Source organism: Neovison vison, chromosome 3 (genome assembly GCF_020171115.1).
Source record: "Neovison vison isolate M4711 chromosome 3, ASM_NN_V1, whole genome shotgun sequence".
NCBI lineage: Eukaryota > Metazoa > Chordata > Mammalia > Carnivora > Mustelidae > Neogale > Neogale vison.
The window spans coordinates 109,194,272-109,218,599 of NC_058093.1; the positions used below are offsets into that span (position 1 = coordinate 109,194,272).

The 24,328-nt window shown below is 38.7% G+C and overlaps 1 protein-coding gene across 2 annotated transcripts in view; it reads left to right on the plus strand.

Annotated features, from left to right (window-relative positions):
- Positions 1-24,328, plus strand: part of CNTNAP5 (contactin associated protein family member 5) — an 858,994-nt gene that overhangs the window by 805,890 nt on the left and 28,776 nt on the right. For both annotated transcript variants that reach the window (XM_044242676.1, XM_044242675.1), the window contains one exon: positions 2,401-2,488. In XM_044242676.1, coding sequence (XP_044098611.1) covers positions 2,401-2,488 — 88 coding nt within the window. The remainder of the gene's footprint in view (positions 1-2,400; positions 2,489-24,328) is intronic.

Consider the following 24,328-nt stretch of genomic DNA (forward strand, 5'->3'; position numbering starts at 1 on the left):
TGAGTCACTTTCCTTCCTCTCCAAACCTTTAAAAAATACTCTTTTTTTTTCTTTTTTCTAAAAACTCCCTTAACTGATTGTCATTTACCACCTTCTCTCCTTCATTAGTCATCTGGTTTAAGAACAAAAGACTAGGTAAGTTCCCACAAAACAGAATAGCAGAATAGGGATGACTCATCTACTTGAACAGTGAGCTCTCCCATGTGTGACATTTGAGCCTGGACATGTCAGGGTTCAGGACAACTTGCACAGGAAGCTGATCCTGTGGACTCTGGGCAGCAGGTGAGGGGAAACTCAGCTCACACTGTTTTCAGCTCCACAGGAAATTCTACCCATTCTGCCTCCTCTCCAACCTTGGCAAGGGTGCATGAGGGGAAGTCCCTGCCCCTGTTGGGAGGCCCCTGCCTCTACTCAGTTTGAGAGAGTAGAAGACACAGGACCAAGCTCTGAAGTAGGACGGAAAGAAAACTCCTTCAGAGCAAGGACTGAATCTGAATCCATGAGCATTAAACAAACTATTGATGGGCATGATGAGCACCAAAAACCCTATGTTGTACCTAATGGCGCAGGCACTACCAGGTAGTGAGTGTGGTGTGACTAACTATGTCCCCAAACCCCCAAGTTAGAAAGGGAATCAGTATAGGATGTTTATTCATTCATTCAACAAACCCATGTTAGGAGTTACTTTGCTAGTTTCTGTAGAAGGTCCTAAAGAAAACATATATCACTAAGATGTCTGACTTTTCAAAAAGGCAATAATTTAGTGAGGGTGGGAGGGAGAGAGGGAGAGGGAAAGAGAGAAGCAGATCATTATAATGCAGCACTTTAAATTCCAAGTTAGGAGCAGAAAAAAAGTCACCTTGAGCATAGTGAAGAGTGTCAGCTGGTCTAATCAAGACATCAAGAGAAGCTTCCTGGACGAGGTGGGCCCATGGAGTACGTAGAACAGTGTTTGACACACAGTAGATTCTCAGATATTTGTTGATGAGTTTTGTTGAAAGACAAGTAAAAACATACAGTGACTGTCTACAAGCTGCTCAGATATCTAGAGAGGTGTGGACAAGTAAAGCAAACACCATAAGGAGCGATGGGTGGACCACATGGCAATGGAACACTGCTTTATGACACTGTCTGGCCTTGGCCAAGTTATTGATCTCCAGAATGTCAGTTCCTCAGTCTGTTATACAGGGTGATAATGCTTATTTGACAGTATTATTATTATTATTATTTTATTTGACAGTATTATAAGGAAGCATATATTTTGCAAGATACTTCAATATGATGTCTCATACATACCAAGTGTTCAATAAATAGCAAATGTCATTCCAGTCTAATTTCATAAATGAAATAGTAATAAGTATTTAATGATGCACCACAAGTCATAGCAGCTGACTTCTCTCACAGCAGACACCACTGCAGAACCCAGAGGATCCCAGAAGATGTTAATCTGAGCAGAAGTGGGTTTGAAGGGACTGTGAGATATGGGAAATTGAGTCTCCATCCTGGGTTAACTGCTCAGAGTGGAGAACAGGGCTGGGCACATCATTTTAAGGGTTCTTAATTCCTCCCCCCCCCCCAAGTCAAACTGTAAGATAATGAGGATCCTTTCAAGGAAAACATCATGTGAATGTTTAATGTAGAGCCTAGAAGAATTTGCAGATTTGACTAGACCAAAAAAGCTTTGAATGGATGGGTAGCATTGCCTTATAATGAGGAGGAGGGGAAGAAAGGTTTAGAGCTAGGGTTAACTTAAGCCATAAGAAGAGGGTGCCCTAAAGGATTATCTTGTAAATAAAGTCCTAAAGAATCCCAGTGGTGCTTTTTGCTTACCCCTGTGAGGGGGGCTTATCAGGTGTTCATGTTGGTGGCAACTGTTCAGCTAACCTCTTCTCACGGTCCAACCTTTTGGCAAACTGAAATACTTGCTCAGCAAAATTCCCATATCCATACCTGAATGGGACCAGGTCAGAATTATTGCAGCAAAGGGGCAGCAAAGGCCAAGTTGGGATAGAGGGGAATGGGGAATGAACCTGTGCTTTCCATTCAGTGTCAGTCCTGCACAGCATGGTTCCAAGAAGGCTTCATTTATTTGCTTGTTTGCAGCAAAGAACTTGGTGAGAAAATCTCAGTGGGGAGATAAATACCTGTCAAAAGCTGTACAGAATTTCCCAGGGAGATGACTTGTATGAAAGCCTTTATTTAACCAAGAGGGAAGAAAGGAGTATTTTTCATGCATTGTGGGAGAATTAGTGAGACATAGCTTATCTCTCCTGAGAGAAAGTCCCAAAGAGAGATCTGCTCTCTGTGTGTGTTTTCAAGCTCTTTCCGGATGGGCGGGTTTTATTCCCTTTACTTAAACAGACCTCTGCTGATGCACCTTTGTTTTCTGTTTTCCTGCAGGTGGATCGGCAACTGCGACTAAGTTACAACTTCTCCGCAGAAGTCGAATTCAGGGCCATACGGTCACTCATCTTGGGCAAAGTCAGAGGTTTGTTGTTCTTATCCATTCCCTTCCAGTGGGCTTTGTTGAAATCAATGAAGAAATAAATAATTTCCCTTGGGTTGTTTAGTGATTCAAATCTGGAGGCTCTTGCTCCTTTAACACGAAAGTTTTTAAAATTAAGGGTTCTGGGGCACCTGGGTGGCTCAGTGGGTTAAATCCTCTGCCTTCGGCTCAGGTCATGATCTCAGGGTCCTGGGATCAAATCTCACATCTGGCTCTCTGCTCAGCAGGGAGCATGCTTCCTCCTCTCTCTGCCTGCCTCTCTGCCTACCTGTGATCTCTGTCTGTCAAGTAAATAAATAAAATCTTTAAAAAATAAAATAAAATAAAATAAAATAAAAAAGGGTTCTGGCATAGGATGTGCTGAGACATATGTAGCAGTGTTGGGAGCTGGTATTTATATATACTTTATAGATGGCTGAGTAAGGCACATTAACATATAAGTTGAGTAAAATAATTAATGCTTTCTTACTTTATAATTAATTAATTAACTTCAGATATTTATTTTTTTAACTTAAATTTTCTTATTTTTTAAATAAATTAAGGAATTTGGCTGTCTGTTATTGGAGTGTTCAAATGATTAATCTCTTCATTAATTCATCACCAATGGAAAGAGGTTTGAAATCTCTTATAGTAGTGGATTTTGCTTTTTTCTACTGGAAGTTCTATAAATTTCATCTTATATACAATGAGAGTCTTTATTAGATGCATGCAAGATTGAAATTTATTTATCTTGATAAGTTGAACATTTTTTTCACACTAAAGTAGTTTTTTTAACTTAATTTCTCCTTGGGATTAAATCTGTTTTGTCTATTATTAGTAAATCTGATACACGTATGTTTTAGTTAGTATTTATGTGGTCTATCTTTTTCCCATATATTTTTTTTCAATTTTCCTTTTTCTTCCCTTTTTTCTCATTTTTTAAAAATTCAAGTGTAATGAAGATACAGTGTGATGCCCCTTTCAAATGTGCAATGTAAAGACTAAGCAATTCTATACATAGCTCGGTGCTCATCGCAATAACTGTACTTAAAAAAACCATTTATTTATTTGAGAGAGAGAGAGAGAGAGAGAGAGAAGAGCACAAGTAGGGTTAAGGGCAGAGGGAGAGAAACTCAAGCAGACTCCCCACTGAACACAGAGCTCTATGGACCCTGAGATCTCAGGACCCTGAGATCATGACCTGAGCTGAAATCAAGAATACTGACTGAGCCACCCAAATATCCTATGATTAGCTTCTTCTTGATCTTTCATTTTCTTTAAGCTTTCTTTCACAAGCTTTAATCTTGTAAAGAATATATAGCTGAATTTTGTACTTTTCCAATCTGACCATCTTTGGGTTATAAACTGACAAAAGTAAGCCTCTCTACATTTTGGAGTTGCTTGTATGGTCGGATTTATCTCTGCATTATTATTTTATTTTCTTTTTTTATAAACATATATTTTTATCCCCAGGGGTACAGGTCTATGAATCGCCAGGTTTACACACTTCACAGCACTCACCTTAGCACAAACTTTCCCCAATGTCCATAACCCCTCCCCCCCCCAATCCCTCTTCCCCCAGCAACCCTCAGTTTGTTTTGTGAGATTAGGAGTCACTTATGGTTTGTTTCCCTCCCAATCCCATCTTGTTTTATTTATTCTTCTCCTATCCCCTTAACCCCCCATGTTGCATCACCACTTCCTCATATCAGGGAGATCATATGATAGTTGTCTTTCTCCAATTGACTTATTTCGCTAAGCATGATACCCTCTAGCTCCATCCATGTCATCGCAAATGGCAACATTTCATTTCTTTTGATGGCTGCATAGTATTCCATTGTGTATATATACCACTTTTCTTTATCCGTTCATCTGTTGATGGACATTTAGGTTCTTTCCATAGTTTGGCTATTGTAGACATTGCTGCTATAAACATTCGGATGCACGTGCCCCTTCGGATCACTATGTTTGTATCTTTAGGGTAAATACCCAATAGTGCAATTGCTCGGTCGTAGGGTAGTTCTATTTTCAACAGTTTGAGGAACCCCCATGCTGTTCTCCAGAGTGGTTGCACCAGCTTTCATTCCCACCAACAGTGTAGGAGGGTTCCCCTTTCTCCACATCCTTGCTAGCATCTGTCGTTTCCTGACTTGTTAATTTTAGCCATTCTGACTGGTGTGAGATGATATCTCATTGTGGTTTTGATTTGTATTTCCCTGATGCCGAGTGATATGGAGCACTTTTTCATGGGTCTGTTGGCCATCTGGATGTCTTCTTAGCAGAAATGTCTGTTCATGTCTTTTTGCCCATTTCTTAATTGGATTATTTGTTCTTTGGGTGTTGAGTTTGCTAAGTTCTTTATAGATTTTGGACACTAGTCCTTTATCTGATATGTTGTTTGCAAATATCTTCTCCCATTCAGTCAGTTGTCTTTTGGTTTTGTTAACTGTTTCCTTTGCTGTGCAAAAGCTTTTGATCTTGATGAAATCCCAATAGTTCATTTTTGCCCTTGTTTCCCTTGCCTTTGGCGATGTTCCTAGGAAGACTTTGCTGCGGCTGAGGTTGAAGAGGTTGCTGCCTGTGTTCTCCTCAAGGATTTTGATGGATTCCTTTCTCACATTGAGGTTCTTCATCCATTTTGAGTCTATTTTCGTGTGTAAGGAAATGGTCCAATTTCATTTTTCTGCACGTGGCTGTCCAATTTTCCCAACACCATTTATTGAAGAGGCTGTCTTTTTTCCACTGGACATTCTTTCCTGCTTTGTCAAAGATTAGTTGACCATAGAGTTGAGGGTCTATTTCTGGGCTCTTTATTCTGTTCCATTGATCTATGTGTCTGTTTTTGTGCCAGTACCATGCTGTCTTGATGATGACAGCTTTGTAATAGAGCTTGAAGTCCGGAATTGTGATGCCACCAACTTTGGCTTTCTTTTTCAATATTACTTTGGCTATTCAAGGTCTTTTCTGGTTCCATACAAATTTTAGGATTATTTGTTCCATTTTTTTGAAAAAATGGATGGTATTTTGATAGGGATTGCATTAAATGTGTAGATTGCTTTAGGTAGCATAGACATTTTCACAATATTTGTTCTTCCAGTCCAGGACCATGGAATATTTTTCCATTTCTTTGTGTCTTCCTCAATTTCTTTCAAGAGTACTTTATAATTTTCTGAGTATAGATTCTTTGCCTCTTTGGTTAGGTTTATTCCTAGGTATCTTATAGTTTTGGGTGCAATTGTAAATGGGATTAACTCCTTAATTTCTCTTTCTTCTGTCTTGTTGTTGGTGTAGGGAAATGCAACTGATTTCCATGCATTGATTTTATATTCTGACACTTTACTGAATTCCTGTATAAGTTCTAGCAGTTTTGGAGTGGAGTCTTTTGGGTTTTCCACATATAGTAGCATATCATCTACGAAGAGTGATAGTTTCACTTCTTCTTTGCTTATTTGGATGCCTTTAATTTCCTTTTGTTGTCTGACTGCTGAGGCTAGGACTTCTAGTACTATGTTGAATAGCAGTGGTGATAATGGACATCCCTGCTGTGTTCCTGACCTTAGCGGAAAAACTTTCAGTTTTTCTCCATTGAGAATGATATTTGCAGTGTGTTTTTCATAGATGGCTTTGATGATATTGAGGTATGTGCCCTCTATCCCTACACTTTGAAGAGTTTTGATCAGGAAGGGATGCTGTACTTTGTCAAATGCTTTTTCAGCATCTATTGAGAGTATCATGTGGTTCTTTTTCTTTCTTTTATTAATGTGTTATATCACATTGATTGATTTGAGGATGTTGAACCAACCTTGCAGCCCTGGAATAAATCCCACTTGATCATGGTGAATGATCCTTTTAATGTACTGTTGAATCCTATTGGCTAGTATTTTGGTGAGAATTTTTACATCTGTGTTCATCAAGGATATTGGTCTATAGCTCTCTTTTTTGATGGGATCCTTGTCTGGTTTGGGGATCAAGGTGATGCTGGCCTCATAAAATGAGTTTGGAAGTTTTCCTTCCATTTCTATTTTTTGGAACAGTTTCAGGAGAATAGGAATTAGTTCTTCTTTAAATGTTTGATAGAATTCCCTGGGAAGCCATCTGGCCCTGGGCTTTTATTTGTTTGGAGATTTTTGATGACTGCTTCAATCTCCTTTCTCGTTATGGGTCTGTTCAGGTTTTCTGATTCTTCCTGGTTCAGTTGTGGTAGTTTATATGTCTCTAGGAATGCATCAATTTCTTCCAGTTTGTCAAATTTGTTGGTGTAGAGTTGCTCATAGTATGTTCTTATAATTGTCTGTATTTCTTTGGTGTTAGTTGTGATCTCTCCTCTTTCATTCATGGTTTTATTTATTTGGGTCCTTTCTCTTTTCTTTTTGATAAGTCTGGCCAGGGGTTAATCAATCTTATTAATTAAAAGAACCAGCTCCTAGTTTCATTGATTTTTTCTTTCTTTCTTTGGTTTCTATTTCATTGATTTCTTCTCTGATCTTTATGATTTCTCTCCTGCTGGGTTGAGGGTTTCTTTCTTGTTCTTTCTCCAGCACCTTTAGGTGTAGGGTTAGGTTGTGTACTTGAGACCTTTCTTGTTTCTTGAGAAAGGCTTGTAGTGCTATATATTTTCCTCTCAGGACTGCCTTTGTTGTGTCCCACAGATTTTGAACTGTTGTGTTTTCATTATCATTTGTTTCCATGAATTTTTTCAATTCTTCTTTAATTTCCTGGTTGACCCATTCATTCTTTAGAAGGATGCTGTTTAGTTCTTTCCAAATTTTCTCTTGTGATTGAGTTCTAGCTTCAGAGCATTGTTGTCTGATAATATGTGGGGAATGATCCCAATCTTTTGATACTGGTTGAGACCTGATTTAGGACCCAGGAGGTGATCTATTATGGAGAATGTTCCATGTGCACTAGAGAAGAATGTGTTTGGGATGCTTTGCGATTGAAATGTTCTGAATATATCTGTGATGTCCATCTGGTCCAGTGTGTCATTTAAGGCCTTTATTTCCTTGTTAATCTTTTGCTTGGATGATCTGTCCATTTCAGTGAGGGGGAGTGTTAAAGTCCCCTACTATTATTGTATTATTGTTGATGTGCTTCTTTGATTTTGTTATTAATTGGTTTATATAGTTGGCTGCTCCCATGTTAGGGGCATAAGTATTTAAAATTTTTAGATTTTCTTGTTAGACAGACCTTTGAGTATGATATAGTGTCCTTCCTCATCTCTTATTATAGTCTTTGGCTTAAAATCTAATTGATCTGATATAAGGATTGCCACCCCTGCTTTCTTCTAATGTCCATTAGCATGGTAAATTGTTTTCCACCCCCTCACTTTAAATCTGGAGATGTCCTCAGGTCTAAAATGAGTTTCTTGTAGGCAACATATAGATTGTTTTTGTTTTTTTATCCATTCTGATACCCTGTGTCTTTTGATTGGGGCATTTAGCCCATTAACATTCAGGGTAACTATTGAGAAATATGAATTTAGTGCCATTGTATTACCTATAATGTGACTGTCACTGTATATTGTCTTTGTTCCTTTCTGATCTACTACTTTTAGGGTCTCTCTTTGCTTGGAGGACCACTTTCAATACTTCCTGTCGAGCTGCTTTGGTGTTTGCAAATTCTTTCAGGTTTTGTTTGTCCTGGAAGCTTTTTATCACTTCTTCTATTTTCAATGATAGCCTAGCTGGATATAGTGTTCTTGGCTGCATGTTTTTCTCGTTTAGTGCTCCGAATATATCATGCCAATTTTTTCTGGCCAGCCAGGTCTCTGTGGATAAGTCCACTGCCAATCTAATATTTTTACCATTGTATGTTATAGACTTTTCCTGGGCTGCTTTCAGGATTTTCTTTTTGTCACTAAGGCTTGTAAATTTTACTATTAGGTGATGGGGTGTGGATCTATTTTTGCTGATTATGTGGGGGTTCTCTGCACCTCCTGGATTTTGATGCTTGTTTCCTTTGCTATATTGGGGAAATTCTCTCCAATAATTCTTTCCAATATACGTTCTTCTCCCCTCTCTCTTTCTTCTTCTTCTGGAATCCCAATTATTCTAATGTTGTTTTGTCTTTTGGTGTCACTTATCTCTTGAATTCTCCCCTCGTGGTTCGGTATTTGTTTGTCCCTCTTTTGCTCAGCTTCTTTATTCTCTGTCATTTGGTCTTCTATATTGCTAATTCTTTCTTCTGCCTCATTTATCCTCACAGTGAGAGCCTCCATTTTTTATTGCACTGCATTAATAGCTTTTTTTATTTCAACTTGGTTAGATTTTAGTTCTTTTATTTCTCCAGAAAGGGCTTTATATTTTCCGAGAGGGTTTTTCTAATATCTTCCATGCCTTTTTCAAGCTCGGCTAGAACCTTGAGAATCATCATTCTGAACTCAAGATCTGACATATTACCAATGTCTGTATTGATTAGGTCCCAGCCTTCGGTACTGCCTCTTGTTCTTTTTTTTTGTGGTGAATTTTTCTGCCTTGTCATCTTGTCCAGATAAGAGTATATGAAGGAGCAAGTAAAATACTAAAAGGGTGGCAAAGACCCAAGGAAAATACACTTTAACCATATCAGAAACCCATAAATCGTGGGAGGGAGAAAAGGGATAGAAAGAGGTTTTAAAAAAAAAAAAAAGAAACAATTAAAAAAAGAAAACGAATAAAGAAAAATATAAAAAAGAAAATAATAAATATATATTAGATAAACTAGTTAAAAGACGTTAAAAAAGAAAAGGGTAAAAGTTTAAAAAAATTAGCAGAAGAAGAAAAAAAAATTAAATTAACTGCAAGACTAATGAATCATGGGGAGAAAGCCATGAGTTCCATGCTTTGCTTTCTCCTCCTCTGGAATTCTGCTGCTCTCCTTGGTATTGAACCTGCACTCCTTGGTAGGTGAACTTGGTCCTTGCTGGATTTCTTGTTGATCTTCTGGGGGAGGGGCCTGTTTTAATGATTCTCAAGTGTATTTGCCCCAGATGGAATTACACCGCCCTTACCAGGGGCCGGGCTGAGTAATCTGCTTGGGTTTGCTTTCGGGAGATTTTGTTCCCTGAGCGCTTTCCGTAGATTTCCGGAGGATGGGAATGAAAATGGCGGCCTCCTGGTCTCCGGTCTGGAGTAGCCGAGAGCTCGGGGCTGTACTCCTCAGTGTGCCCCCAGAGAATAATGCTCAATCACTCCCATCTCCCTGGCCTCTGGCCCCGCTCCGAGCTCACCCAGCCTGTGACTGGTTCAAGGTAACCCCGAGCTGAGAGCTCACTCCTCAGCTCTGTCTCTGTAGTCGGCCTCCCTGTTCTAATACCTGCAAGCTCTGCGATACTCAGACACCCCCGATCCTTCTGTGACCCTGTGGGGCCTGGGGCCATGCTGACCCTGCATGGGCTTCACCCCGCTTTAGCCTCTGGAGCAATGCCCCTCAGTGGAACAGACTTTTAATAGTCCTGATTTTGTGCCCATTGCTCTGCCACTTGCTGGGGGCTGGGCCCTCCCCCCGCAGTCTATCTTCCTGTTGCTTTGGATTCACTTCTCCACCAGTCCTACTTTTCAGAAAGTGGTTGTTTTTCTGTTTCTAGAATTGCTGTTCTTCTTCTCTTCAATATCCCGTTGGATTTGTGGGTGTTTGCAATCTTTAGATAAGCTCTCTAGCTGATCTCCTGCTAGCTGAAGTAGTCTCAGCCTGCTACTTCTCCGCCATCTTGACTCCTCCCCTCTGCTTTATTATTATTATTATTATTTTTTAAAGATTTTATTTATTTATTTGAGAGAGAGACAGTGAGAGAGAGCATGAGCGAGGAGAAGGTCAAAGAGCGAAGTAGACTCCCCATGGAGCTGGGAGCCTGATGTGGGACTCGATCCTGGGACTCCGGGATCATGACCTGAGCCGAAGGCAGTCGTCCAACCAACTGAGCCACCCAGGCGTCCCTATTATTTTCTATTCATTCAACTGTTTAGGCATTTTGAGCAAGAATTCATTTAACACTGGAAATAAGTTGCTTGCGAAATTGTGGAACCCCTTCCAATATTGGTAGATTCTTGTTGCAGTCTTTGGAATGATTCTTCAGCTATTCTGAAGGGGTTTATGAGGGCTATTAGCTCTGAGACCATCACTGATGAGAATCTGGAGTCCAGAAGCCACTGAGGCCCTAGTCCTATAGTACTGCTCCCCACGAGGCAGGAAAAGTTCTCTGAAAAGTGATGGCAGGAGACATTTCATGTTCCCATGATTTTCCTTGCCGGTAGAAACAACTGAAAAGGTGTAAAAATGACTCCTGTCTCACTGTACCCTTCCAGATCCATAACTTATTTCATTTCCAGAACACTATGCATGTCCAGAAACCCAGCTGCAGTCAAGTCCAGAAAATGTCAATTTTAGCTTCCAAAACAGCAGTTGAATGAGCCAGTCACCACTGACCAACCTTTAGATCAAATTTAGTGTGTTTATTTTCTGATTTCTACCCCTCCTATTAATAACAATTGTTTTATGTAGACACCATTATTGTTATGGTTGCATTTATTTATTTATTTATTTATTTATTTATTTATGTACGAGTGGGGCTAGGGAGGGCAGAGGGGAGAGGGAAAGAGAGAATCCCAAGTAGACTCCAAGCTGAGCTCAGACACCAGGGCTCAGTCTCACAACTCCAATATAATGACCCAGGCAGAAATAAAGGGTTGGACATTTAAGGACTGAGACACTCAGGTACACTGACACTATTATTTGATTTACCAATGCAGTCACTAATTTACTGATTCTTATTTCTTCATATGCTTCATAACTTTCTCCTTACTACAGCATTTCGTTTCCTTCTTTTCTGAAGTAAATCCTTATGAATTTCTGTTTCATTAAGTGTACCTTAATCTGATAAAGGACTTTATTTCACCTTTATTAATGGAAGTTAATTTTGCTATATGTACAATTCAACAATAAAAGAAATTTTCCCTCTGATACTGAGAAAATTATCCAGGTACATGATGGAGCTAGCTCACACTCACACATAAAAACCTGTTATACTCATCTGTGCCCAATTCTGCATTCCCTGATATTGAGGAACCAGTTTTAAACCCTCATCAGCACATCACTCTAGTCTTCTGTCTTTTGCTATTACTGCTGAAAATTTGGCTGTTAGTCTGTCCTGCCTTTGAAAGTGCTCTGACCACCCCCACCTCCAACAGCCACAAGCTACATTTAAGGTCCTCTTTTTTACTTAGGTGTTTTGCAGTTTTGTAGTCCTTGACTGATAGTATATTTCTTTTAAAGTATCTTATTTGATGTTTGTGTTTCCTGTCTGTATCTATTTATTAGATCTTATGAATCTATGTATCTATATCAAATGTACTAGTCACATGTATCCATGTATTAATTCTCAAAAATATTCAGCCTTTCAAATCAGGCTTCTTTCTTATTCTCTCTATTCAATTATTTTAGACCCACACTAGGTAAATTTTACAGTTTCTAATTTTATCTCCATGTTTCTTACTGTACTTTTATAATAAGTATCATCATCATCATCATTATTTATTTATTTATTTATTGTCTGTTTTGCTTTCTGGGGAATGTCTTGTTTTTTTCCCATCTTCAAATTCACTAATTCTCTCTTTAGCTCTTCCTAATATCTCATTTAATCTAGTCAATGAGACATTTTTCATTGATTATCATTTTATTTCTAGAAGTTTTAATTTGCTCTTTTTCAAACATATCTGTTTATTTAGCCTGTTGTTCTCACTCATTTTTATGTTTCTATATTTTATTCTTTAATTATTATGTTAATAGCTATTGAACATTTTGCCTCTGACAATCCTGATATCTGAAATCTGTAAGGGTCTAAATCTGTAATTTTTGGTTTTCTACTCCTTGCCTATGGTCCCTTGTTCTCGTGTGTGAAAACTGAATTTGTTGAAATTAATTTGTAGGAACATTAGTGATCAAAAATTGGGAAGCTTTCCTTCTCCAGGCAAAATTTGCATTTAATTTTGACAGATACCAGGAGGTGCTGCCAATTTAGGATTATTTCAAGTTCTCACTTTGGTTTGTTCTTGTTTTTGTTTTCGTGTTTTCTGAAAAGAGAGTATAAGCTTGAGCTGCAGGCCTGACTTAGAACAAACCTATGACTGAAGTTTTAGCAGAAATTTTGTTACTATTAATATCAAAATATGTCATCTGATTACTTTTGTTACTTTTTTTTAACAATTCAAAGCTGCATCAGAAATGAACAGGTTCAATGTTTATTCCACTTGCTGTTAGGTGATATTCTTTTCTAGTCTACTTTTCACTAAAGTTTCACATGTGAGTCTCAGATTCAACATCTTCATTTGGCAAGAGGCTCAAGGCTTCTATGAGGTGGTACAAGTATTTCCCCATGATACAACCTTGATATTGGTTTATGGTTTACTACCCTGATTTTTTCTTCCCATCCCTCCAAAAAAGTCCTCTTAAAACTTATGACTCTGTTCCTGAAGTTCAGTGAGACAGTAAAAGTATGTTTATTGATTTTAATGAAGCAGAATTACATTTTACAGTATCTAGTCTATTGTTTGTTCTATACTACATAAATATATATAGAGATTCCTGTCATCCTTACTTCAGCCAAATCAAAAGAATCTTGGGAGGAAAGATAATTAGGGCTGCATGACCACAAAACTTTGTTGTTTTTCATAGCACTTTTTTTTTTTTTTAAGATTGTATTTATTTGACAGAAAGAGACACAGCGAGAGAGGGGAACACAAGCAGGGGTAGTGGGAGAGGGAGAAGCAGGCTTCCCACTGAGCAGGGAGCCTGATACACGGCTTGATCCCAGGACCCTGGTTTCATGACCTAAGCTGAAGGCTGATGCTCAATGACTAAGCCACCCAGGTGTCCCTTTCATAGCACCTTCTTTGTGCAATGGAAGCTTTAGAAACATCCACTTATTTAAACAGTGTTCCTCCAATATTAGTCTTGTCACCATGTGGGATGTTCCCATGGTCTTCCCATCTTTTAAAATAAACTCATAATATGTAAGACTGAAAAGGTAAAATTTTAATTAAAGGTACTAAATCACTGAGGGATACCTTGTCATTTTGTTTTGGGTACTTTGTGAGGAAAGATTGGAAAGAACTTGGTTAAGGTTGGAGAATACTGAGTAAAATCTCTTCCTTATGCTTCCATTCGGGGACTCCCAAATGCTGGCCTCTCTCCCCATCCCAACTGCTGTTACAAACAGGAACCTTAATTAACCTCACCACTTCTGGTCTATGAGAGGTCTGTAGCTGGAGGAGAAGAAAGTGATATGAATATCAGCTTCATTTTTAAGAAGGGACGCTGATCCTGGGAACTTGTTGGGATTAAGCCTTATGAATTAGAAAGAAAAAAGATGGTACAGAAATAGGTAAGTGGCAATGATGGCAAATGAAACCCTACTTACAGAATTTTAGTAGAGTCCACAAGTCTGTTGGACATCTTCAATTCTAAAACAATGATGTGCAAGCATTTTTCATCGTAGATACTCAGGGCAAACAAGTGCAATAAATCTATTGCCTCAGTTTTCTTCCGTATCACTAATAGCATTCCATAATGATACAAGAACAGGTTGTTTTTGTTTTGTTTTGTTTTGTTTCATATCATATATATAATGATGAGTAAAACAGTTTCTTTCCTGAGAATTCCTGTGATGCAGGGACTATGAAAATAACATACAAAGTCCATGAAAATAACATACAATCATTGACATTAAAAACTACCTTGCAGATGCTTACCTCTGGTAAGTTATGGGATATTTTCAGGTTTCTTTCTTGGTTTACTGACACTGTTTGACTTTTAGGGGAGTGTTTTTGGTTTGTTTGTTTTTTTTGTTTTTTGTCGTTATCATTGTTTGGTTTTTGTTTGTTTTTTTTTTTTTTTTAGCTTGGTTCTATTGCATCAGTGGATTTTCAGAGAAATTAAAAAAAAAGAGAGATTGTGTATTTAGGTAAGCCATACTTTTGGACAAGATCATCTGTTTCTGGTTAATAACAGTTCTTTAGAAAACATAGAAATGCATTCTTTAGATTCAAATAGTGTGACTTATCTGTGTGTTCCTAAGCATCCATCTGATTTGGTCTGGGCAATAGAGCATGGACATTAGATAGATTTAAGAATTCAAAAATCTTTAAACTTCTAAAAGAAACTGCCTATTTTGGTTTTGGTTTTGTTTTAATGTATTTTTTTCTGGCCCTGGCTTTCCGTAATTTACTGTGCCAGATATATCATGAAATTTGCCTGTAACATTAAAAAAAATAACAACAACTATTTTGGGTAACTAATAATTAAGGAATTATTGTTGTTGCTATTATTATTATTATTATTATTATTATTATCTTCCCAGAGGAGCCTTCTTAACTGTATTACAGATTTAGGAAGTAGCTACTTTTTAAAATATGGAAACATGTTAAATTTTGAGTAGAAATAAATCATAGCACTGCCTTTATACCATAACCACCAGATACTGAATAAACATTACCATGAGACTTGTACTCAGGGCATGCTTATAGGATTGTCTGTTTATGGAGCTAACATTGACTAATTCCCTGCCTACTTGCCAATTTGAAAGGCCAAAGCTCACACCTGGCAGAGGCATTATTCTTGTTCTCTGATGGCTGTCTGCCCACATAGCTTCAAAGTTCAGTTGGTTCTAAGAAGCCATATGGAAATTGAAAGAATTCCTTCTCAACCTGCATAAAACCCAGCTAATCTGGAAATTGCAAAGCTAACCATGAGCACTTGCAGATGATTTTTGGTCTATTAAAATGAAGTGAGGTTTGACTGTGTCTATAGAGCAGGATTCTTGAATTCTTCCAAATTCTTGAATTCTTCCAAATCCCCAGTTTTGAATTTCAAGTCTACTGTGTCTTCAGCAACATCAGAACATTATTGAATAAATGCCCTGATTATTGTTATGTTAAATTATTTCCAGACTATCTTATAGAAGGTTAGTTATGGTTGCCATTTTTAGAAAGTGCAGCAGAATTTGTGCGTATAAAGTAAAGGTGGGACTTCAAAGTACTCATTTTGAAAGACTGCATATACCCTCATTTCTTTATGATTTTGTAGAGTTGGATTCCCCTTATGATTCAAACCTGATAGAGTTGATATACAATGAGAAGTAAAGTTAAAGTTAAAAAGTAAAAGATGCTCAGCTTTTCAGGGACAAGGTGACACATGTTTGGTTCTCTCTGCTATAATTGCTGTCATGTGACCATGGGCAAGCTGTCCAATCTGTCTGTAGTTCCTCACCAGTAAAGTGAAGATGAGGTGCTTGATTAATTTAACTCATAGAGCTGTGTAAAGATTACATGAAACACTATATACAAAGCATTTGGTATTTAACACACACCCAATAAATGTTAATTTACTCAGTTTAAGATTGTAGGAACATAGAGAGCTGATGTTTTGCTCTAAGACACTGGAAAGGCAGCTGTGAAGGTAGCTTCCAAGAAGCTTTAGACACAGATGTGCTCTAAATGGAAGTTCTGAACTATTGTAGGTCCAAGACATGAGGGTGACTTGCCGTCAGAGCTATTTCATGGTGTTTCAAGCTAACACCAACTAAAACAGAGGTGATGGTAGAGAATATAACAGTGAAATGGTGAAAATGGAAGGTTCAGGGTGTAAGCTTTGTTTCAGGTACAAATGTGACCATGATTTAGTCTTTGTTAATCTCTCTGTTTCTTGCTCTACTTTTAACTCTGCTTACTTTTCTGTGCGGCTTCATTCTCAGGCAGAATTTCAAGATTAAAAAAGGTGGAATGAGCAACTCCAAGCTTAAATACAACCATTTCAGCTTCCCGGATAGAAAGAAAGCCTTTGATTTCTAAAATTTTCAAAGTCCTGGATTGACTCTTAAAGGACCAATTTGTGTCAGGTGACAATGTGAGATGATTACAATGTCAAAGTTATTGGAATACACTGAATGACTATTCCTGAATTCAAAGCACCCAGCTATGGCCCTATGGGGTAAAAGGGTCAGTTCAGCATTAACCACATGTGCTGAGAACAGGGAAGCTGAAGTGCTCTTCCAAGAAAGTGAGATGAATTGTGACTAGGGGAAATCAACAATAATCCAATAATGTCACTGCTTTTTCTCAGCTGCCTTCTTCTTCTTCGTGTTCTTCTTCCTCCTCTTCTCCTCCTCCTCCTCTTTCTTCTTCGATTATTATTATTATGAGAGACCCAGAGAGAGTTCTCGAGAAGGGGTAAGGGGCAGAAGAAGAAAGAGAGAGAAAATCTCAAATAGACTCCACAAGACTGATGTGGGAGTGAATTACCCTGAGATTACTACCTGAGCTGAAATCAAGAGTCAGATGCCTAACTGACTGAGCCACCCAGGTGCTCCCATATTCTGCTTCTGTTAAACAGGAGAGAGGTGGATGCAGTTACAGAGGACAGACTAGAAGTTGTGCATAATTTTGGAACTGCATTATGCTTGTGGGCAACAGCCCAAATATGTCACAATAGATAAAATAGAAGTTGAGAGATGTTCTTTTAAGAAATGCATGTTACCTTCCTTGGGACAAGATTATAGCTTTCCAAGAGACTCAACTGAGAACGTTTTCCCTTTGAAAAAAGTATTCATTTCATTCATTCATTCTGAAAGCATAGGTTTCTTGAAAAATCTTATTTAGTTTCTGTTCATTCCCAGTTCTTTAGTAAACACAAAGATTGCCAAACCGGAAGCTTTTCTGATTTCTGATAATGCATGTAATTGTCTCATACTATGTCCAGAGATTTCTTTTGTGATGCTGTTTCTCTGGGTAATAAGATATTTCAGATTCATTAATCTAATCTGATCTCCTCATGAAGTGAATGGTGCGTTTTCAAGTATCCCAAAATATCAGATTGCAGTAATCATGCCAATTTCTTAAATACACAAACCTTATCCTTTGTATTTTGAAGACAGCCAACACTGAATTGTAATTTGGTTATACAGGATTTGCTACTGTTTCTGAAAACAAAAAACAAAAAACAAAACAATAACAACAATGACAACAAACTGCCTTTGTTCCCCATAAAGAATTTCAATAGATGATTTCGTTTCACCTCATGCAGAAGGAATGTGTGTTATCTTCTGATTTAAAATGCACTTTTATTTTGTGTTTGAAATGAATCACTTCATGATAGGAGCCTAGACCTACTCCCTGCTCTGTGCTTCTCTGCAGAATTCTTCTTTGTAAAAGCAAAAGCACATTTTGAATAGCATGCCCCTTGGTTACTCATTCAATCTACTCTCTTGCTTGCTCTATCTAAACTAGTGGGTAACAGCTGAAGGAAGGAAAGGTATCTAGGATATGATGTTTCCAAATGTAGACTATCCTCAGCTGTGAGGAGATGTTTTAATCTTTTCGAGAAAGGGATGGCCCTTCCAAGGAAGTGTCAAACTTGGCACATCTTTGCCTGGCTCTGTTAGCAAAGGAGATTTCCTGTGGTCTACCAGAAGTGCCATAGTGTGACTGTTACGGATAGAAGTTCAATCAATTTTTATCATATTCAGGAGTCCTTAAGAGAAAAAAAGAAAGTGTACATTGTCTGGAATATCTGTCATTCTTTAAAAACCCAACTATGACAGGAGTGATCGAGAGTGTGGAATCCAGACTCACAGGGGGTGACTTTATTTTATTTATTTTTTATTATTATGTTATGTTAATCACATACAATACCTCATTAGTTTTTAAACATGAAGTCTACCACTTGTTAAGTCTGTGATATCGGGCAAGTCACTTAACCTCTGTGACTTAGTCTCCTCACCTATAAAATAGCCATATAATAACACTGACCTTCCTGAGATCTTGTGAGGAAAAAAAATGAGTTAACATAAAGAACTTAGATCTAACACAGAGCAGTGTATTATTAAATAATAATAGTACAAATAATTTCTAGTTATTCTTATACTTTTAATATCAGGATGCTATAAATATTATATAAGTATTATTAGTATTTGATTTGTGAAGAAAATCTGGTACTTACCATAGCCTGCAAGAGATACTCCAAAACCTTGAAAAACTTTAATATTCCCAAGCTCACCTTGATGATTTCCTTTGAAAGTGGAATAATTATAAAGTAAGAAGCATCTATAGAACAGGAACGATTTATTTGCTCATTTGATTGTTTGGGGTATCTAGGTGGCCTAGTAAACTTCATGGCCCATTATAATTCTCAATAGATTTTCCATGATAAAACCCTGCCTCTAACTGATGCTTGGCAAATAATCAATTCATAATTTCTGATGGAAATATCTTAAGAGAGTTAAACCAGGTCACACATACCCGATATTCTTTACGTCTATGTTCTCAGTTGCTCCTCATGGATTTTAACCACGTGAGAGTTGGTGGATCAACTAAGCTTAAAACATAGGATCCAATGGGATTTTTAGAAATGTCAGCCACCACCTCCATCCCTCTTTCATTCACAATATGGAGGAATCATGGAGTTCCCACGACAGGACCTGAGTCTTATGTACGGCTACTATACTTGCTACTGTATCAGGAAGCACATATTAAGTGCCCCTTTGCATTTCTTAAGGAAAAAAACAATGGATAATGCATAAATATTAGAGTTATAGGAATTGAAAGGTCATTCTTCTACACATTAATGGGCTCAAGGCCATACGGCTCAATTCACTGTAGCTTGATCTTTGGTGAGGATCTCCAGACTCCCCATACACTGTGTTTGTCCTTACAGTGGTACCTGGCAGTGGGGTAGAAAATTAACTGGCTTGGTATCAGGCAGTGCGGGGGTTAAATCCTATAATAGTCACCGACTAGCTATGTCCCTACTCTTAACTTCTCTTCTTTGGGCCTGGTATCCTCATCTGTATAGTAGTGGTAATATTGCTGTATTGACTGGTGATGAAGATAAGAGGTAATGTGTGTAAAATGTCTGGCACACTGTGGTATTTGAAAACAGCAGCTATGGTTAATAAGATCATACAGCCATCCTGCCTATTGATTTTCTTCAGCTGGTATCCATTTTCCTTGCCAATGGCCCTGCTATTGATTTGTTTACCCTTGGCCTGAGAGATCTGGGACAATGTTACAAATGTCAGTGTTGACAAGGTAATGAAGTGAAGGGGTTCCTAGCTGAGTAATGAACTCTACAGCAGCCCTTCTGTTACCTTCCCCCAGCTCAGTGGGAATGGAAGCACTGACCTGGTCAGAAACTGAAAGGGGCAGTGGAACAAACACTGTACATTAGAATTTTAGATGTTTTCCCATGGAGTGGAGAGAAAATCCAGGTACAAAGAAGGTCATGTGACCACTGGTTACTCATTTAGTCTACCAGATTGCCTGCTTTCCAATGAGAAGGATAAATAATCTTTCTACTTAGAAAATTTCTGGCTTAAGATGATCTCTTGAAATGAATCACAATTTTTTCTAGTCTACCAAAGACTTGGATATGTGCTTTAGCTTCCCAATCTTTTTCCTTGCTTTTTACAAAATACTTCTATAGAATATAAGCTTCAAATAGGCCATTCCACTCTTAAAAGATTAATGTTATATAAATGTTTGGAATTAGGAAGATTACACCCAAGCATTCTTTGTGGGTAATTAATTCAATGCAGCCTTTGAGTACCTAATGTGTACAAGACAAGATTTTAAATGAAACTAAGAATATATTTTTTTTAAAGATTTTATTTATTTATTTGAGAGAGAGAGACAGTGAGAGAGAGCATGAGCGAGAAGGTCAGAGAGCGAAGCAGACTCCCCATGGAGCTGGGAGCCCGATGCGGGACTCGATCCCGGGACTCCAGGATCATGACCTGAGCCGAAGGCAGTCGTCCAACCAACTGAGCCACCCAGGCGTCCCGAAACTAAGAATATTTTAAAGAGATATAGCTTTGGGATGATTGCTCCCAAGATGGTAAAACACAAGTCTATGCAGGTACCCTTATTTAGTGATTATAATGTGAGTAATTTTACTAAGTATTTCTAGGATTCTTGAGAGAGAGAAACCATTTCTAGCCAAGATGATTCCGAGTAGTGTCATGGAAGGGTCACTCTGACCCTAGTCTTGAAGCACAGAAATGGTCTCAGGAGATGGAGTGCATTTTGGGGAAGGAGTGGTGTAAGCCAAATAAGACAGTCAGAAGGCAAAGATAGAGTGCTGGCAATAATAAATACTCCATCTTCAGATGTTCTTTTTTGTGCCAGGGAGTAGAGAGCAAAAAGGCAAACAGGAAGGTCCGGGTGGGATCATACTGTGTTCTGCCAAGATGTTCGGACTTCATTATGTAAATGGCAGAAACCACTTCGGAGGACTCTCATGGTCAGAGCTGCTGGTATAACTCTCTTTTACGGGTAACAGGTAGGATGGAGAAGAGAGAGACTGGTGTGGAGGTTATGCTAATATCTGTCCTTTGAGTAGGAAAGGACAAGAGCCTGGACCAGAGGATAGCAATAAGACTTGGGAACAGTGCAGCAGAAGCTTATGAAGTAGAAATTGGAATATCTGGGTAATTCACTGGGTAGGTGGATAGAAGTATAAGGTGGACTGTAGAGGAGCACAGGAGAATGGGAACCGAGTTGTAGCGTTGGTCGGTCATTGCAGACGAAATCAGTTTTGGTCTGGCCTGAGTTCATGTTTGCTACCTTGAGGCAACCTTACGGTGGATTGTAAAGCTGATACATTACATACTACCTTTAAGCCATCACTCCAGGCCTGGTCAACTGCTTCTGGATTTGTGAAATTTCTATCATCAAGGACAGGGCAAAGGGGCACAGACCAGACTGTACTAAGAAAGTCCTGCTTGGACCCTTCCCAGTGTGTCGATTTCTGCATTAGTCCACTTCTGCAAGAGACACTCTGAGTTAGCTTACCATTCCTTGGCTTATAGTTCTTATCTGTGTATGTAGCTGTTTCCCAGGGGAAGACTGTGGTCTTTGAATGCAGGGACTTTTTGTTATCTGTATTCTTATCACTCCCATGTCATAGCACATGTCTTTGCCGTGACTGTTCTCCGTATGCATTTTACAATACAGTTCTTCTGACTAGTGTATTATAGATAGAGTGCCTGTTGTCTGTGCAGAAGGAAAATGCCTGTGTTCATATTCCTGATTTTATACTCCAGTGCTAGGGCGATCAGCCATTCTGGTCTGTGGGAGACTGGGGAATTTCTAGGGACTAGGAATTCTCAGTGCTAAAACAGAAAAAAATCCTGGACAACCCTGGGCGAGTACTTACTCCATGTCATGCCTATTTGAGGGATTCTGAATAGTTTGGAGGAACTAGACTCAGGGCTTTGGATGCTAGCTGAGCAATCAGGTCTCCTGTTAGTCACAGTCACAGCAGAGCCCAGGAGTTACTAACCCAGTTGGCTGACCCACGTGAGGCTGGAGAGGAAGTGAGAACAAACCAGTCAGCTTACTGACTAGTACCTCCCAAGCCCCTGCTGTGGTGCTGATCATGGCAGCTATGTGCGCAGAGATACTGAAGAAGAGTGTTAGGTTGTTTCTGCCCTTACAAATCCAGTAGGCTCAATGGAGACATGAAAGTGCATGCAAGCAGTAATCTCACAACAATTAATCTCTAACTCATGGAAATTGGATCCTAAGGGCATTAAGAGCCCAAAGAAAGGAAGACTCAAAACCAAACCATCCGTAGCTAGGATACTGTTCATCTATTGATTGTGGATGGGGAACGTCAAGCATTCGTTTGTGAACCTATCATTTCTCGCTATGCCGAGCAGTGGGGTCTGTCCATTGGAGGAAACTTGTAGACACATAGGTATCGAATGTGCACAGCGTGACATGCTCTCCATCTCTGAGCAGGAGAGCTCACATGCATCTTCCATTCCAGCAAGGACTCACATTATCCAGCCAGTGGTGGCCTTGGTTCTTGGCAGAATGGTTCTCCTGAGGTCTGAGTGAAATTTTGTATATGTGGGAAGCTTAGCTCTTATAGATTAATATGGAGTTTCAAAATGGAGTTATCTTATCACTCTGAGTATATTGGTGTGGGTATGTGTGTATGTGTGTATGTGTGTGTGTCCCTCCGTTCTGATTACTTCTGCATAGTTACTTTGTCCCAAGTTTTTTTTTTTTTTTTCCCCTCTGTTATGTCATTTGATCTCCCCCATTCTCATTAGAGGATTTTCTCAGAGCTTTAATGATCCCAGGCTTTTTGCCTGTATTTAAGAATGGGTTGGTGAGCATGTGTTCAATGGGAGCTACACTGAAGCATATGGCTGGGCCTTTAATTAGAAAAACTCTAATTGCATCTTCAGGCCATGCTTTTGGGATACCCATATTTCCCAGGAAAGACCTTTCCAGTCCCCTGCTTGGAAGGAGGGAAATTTTGAAAGTCGTGATGGGAAGAACACTGGTGAGGCACATTATCTGCTGGGGAAAAGTGCTTGTATTCCCTTTGTTTTCTGTGGCCTGAGTTGTGGGCATTTCCCTCACATACCTGTCATAATCCCACAGTATCATAGCACTTACTTACTCATTTCTCCAAGAAGTATGAGCAGTTGAAGTTCTAAAGTGCACTATTTGGAGCTATTTTCTCTTTCTCTAGGATTTCTGTCTTTGTGAGGTGATCACTGCAGAGTTGGCTGTAACAGAACAAAAGGCTTTTGGATGCCAAATATTCCAAATTTAGAACCTACTCATGTAAGTCAGGGCTCAGCCAGTGAAGCCTCACTGTGGGAGATACTATGTTTGAACCTGCAAAGAGCAGGTTCACATGATCAGATCATGAGCTCTGAAGTCCTCAGGGTGGGCTCCTGGGAAGTGCAGGTTGGCACTCTGAGGCATTGGCTGTGCACTGTGGGATTTCTTCTTCTGCAAAGCTTAGAGAGCCACTTTGCTATTAAATCCTTGCAACCCATCAAATCAGACTCACACAGGTTATCTAAGATAACCAGCCAACTGATTATGGATTTCATTCACAGCTACAAGATACTTTCTTGGCAACAGTCAAATTGGTGTTTGAATAATAGTAGACTACTGCCTGGCCAAGGAAGCACATCAATAGACTATTGTTGCACTTTCTCTTTATTTGTGTGTGTGTTTTTTTAATCAAAGTAAAATTATCCTAACATCAAATTATAATTTTAAAGTATGCAATTCAATATTACTTATTACATTCACAATGTTATTGTGTTATGTATATACAGTTCCCAAACATCAACATAAAGGGGACCCTGAACCGATTAGCAATCACTCCTCATTCTCCCTTCTTCCATGCTCGAGGCAAGCACTAACTGCTTCCTGTATCTATTAATTTACCTATACAGGATGTTTCCTATAATAGAATCAAACAGTTTGTGACTTTTAGTGTCTCAGTTTGTTTTTATTTTTTCACTTAATATAGTTTTTGAGGCTCAGCAACATTGTAACATATATCAGTACTTTATTCCTTTTATGATTAAATAGTATTCCATTGTATGGATATACCCAATGTTTTGTTGTCCATTTATCTGCTTGTGCATATATGGTATGTTTTTACCTTTTGGCTGCTGTAAATAGTGCTGTTGTGAACATGTATTTATATGTATTTATTTGAATGCCAGTTTTCAGTTTTCTTAGGTAGACCTCTAGGAGTAGAATTGTTGTCTTTGGAAAGCCATCATACCAAGGTTTAGCCAACCAGGAAATTTAGGAAATTCTGTATTGTAACGTGGTTCCCCATGCCTTTCTGTCAGTCCATAGAGGTCTTTAAAGAGGACTCCTGCTTATTCTTCTGAAGACCCTACTTGTCTGCATCCTGGAGGAGGCAAATGTACTCCCACATCTTATCCTCCTAAGCCTCAAATATCAAATAATTAGACTAAGAACACATATCTTTCCTTGGGCTCTGTCCCTGGAACCTTTGGAATTCTATGAGTCATATCTAAGTGATTAGCAA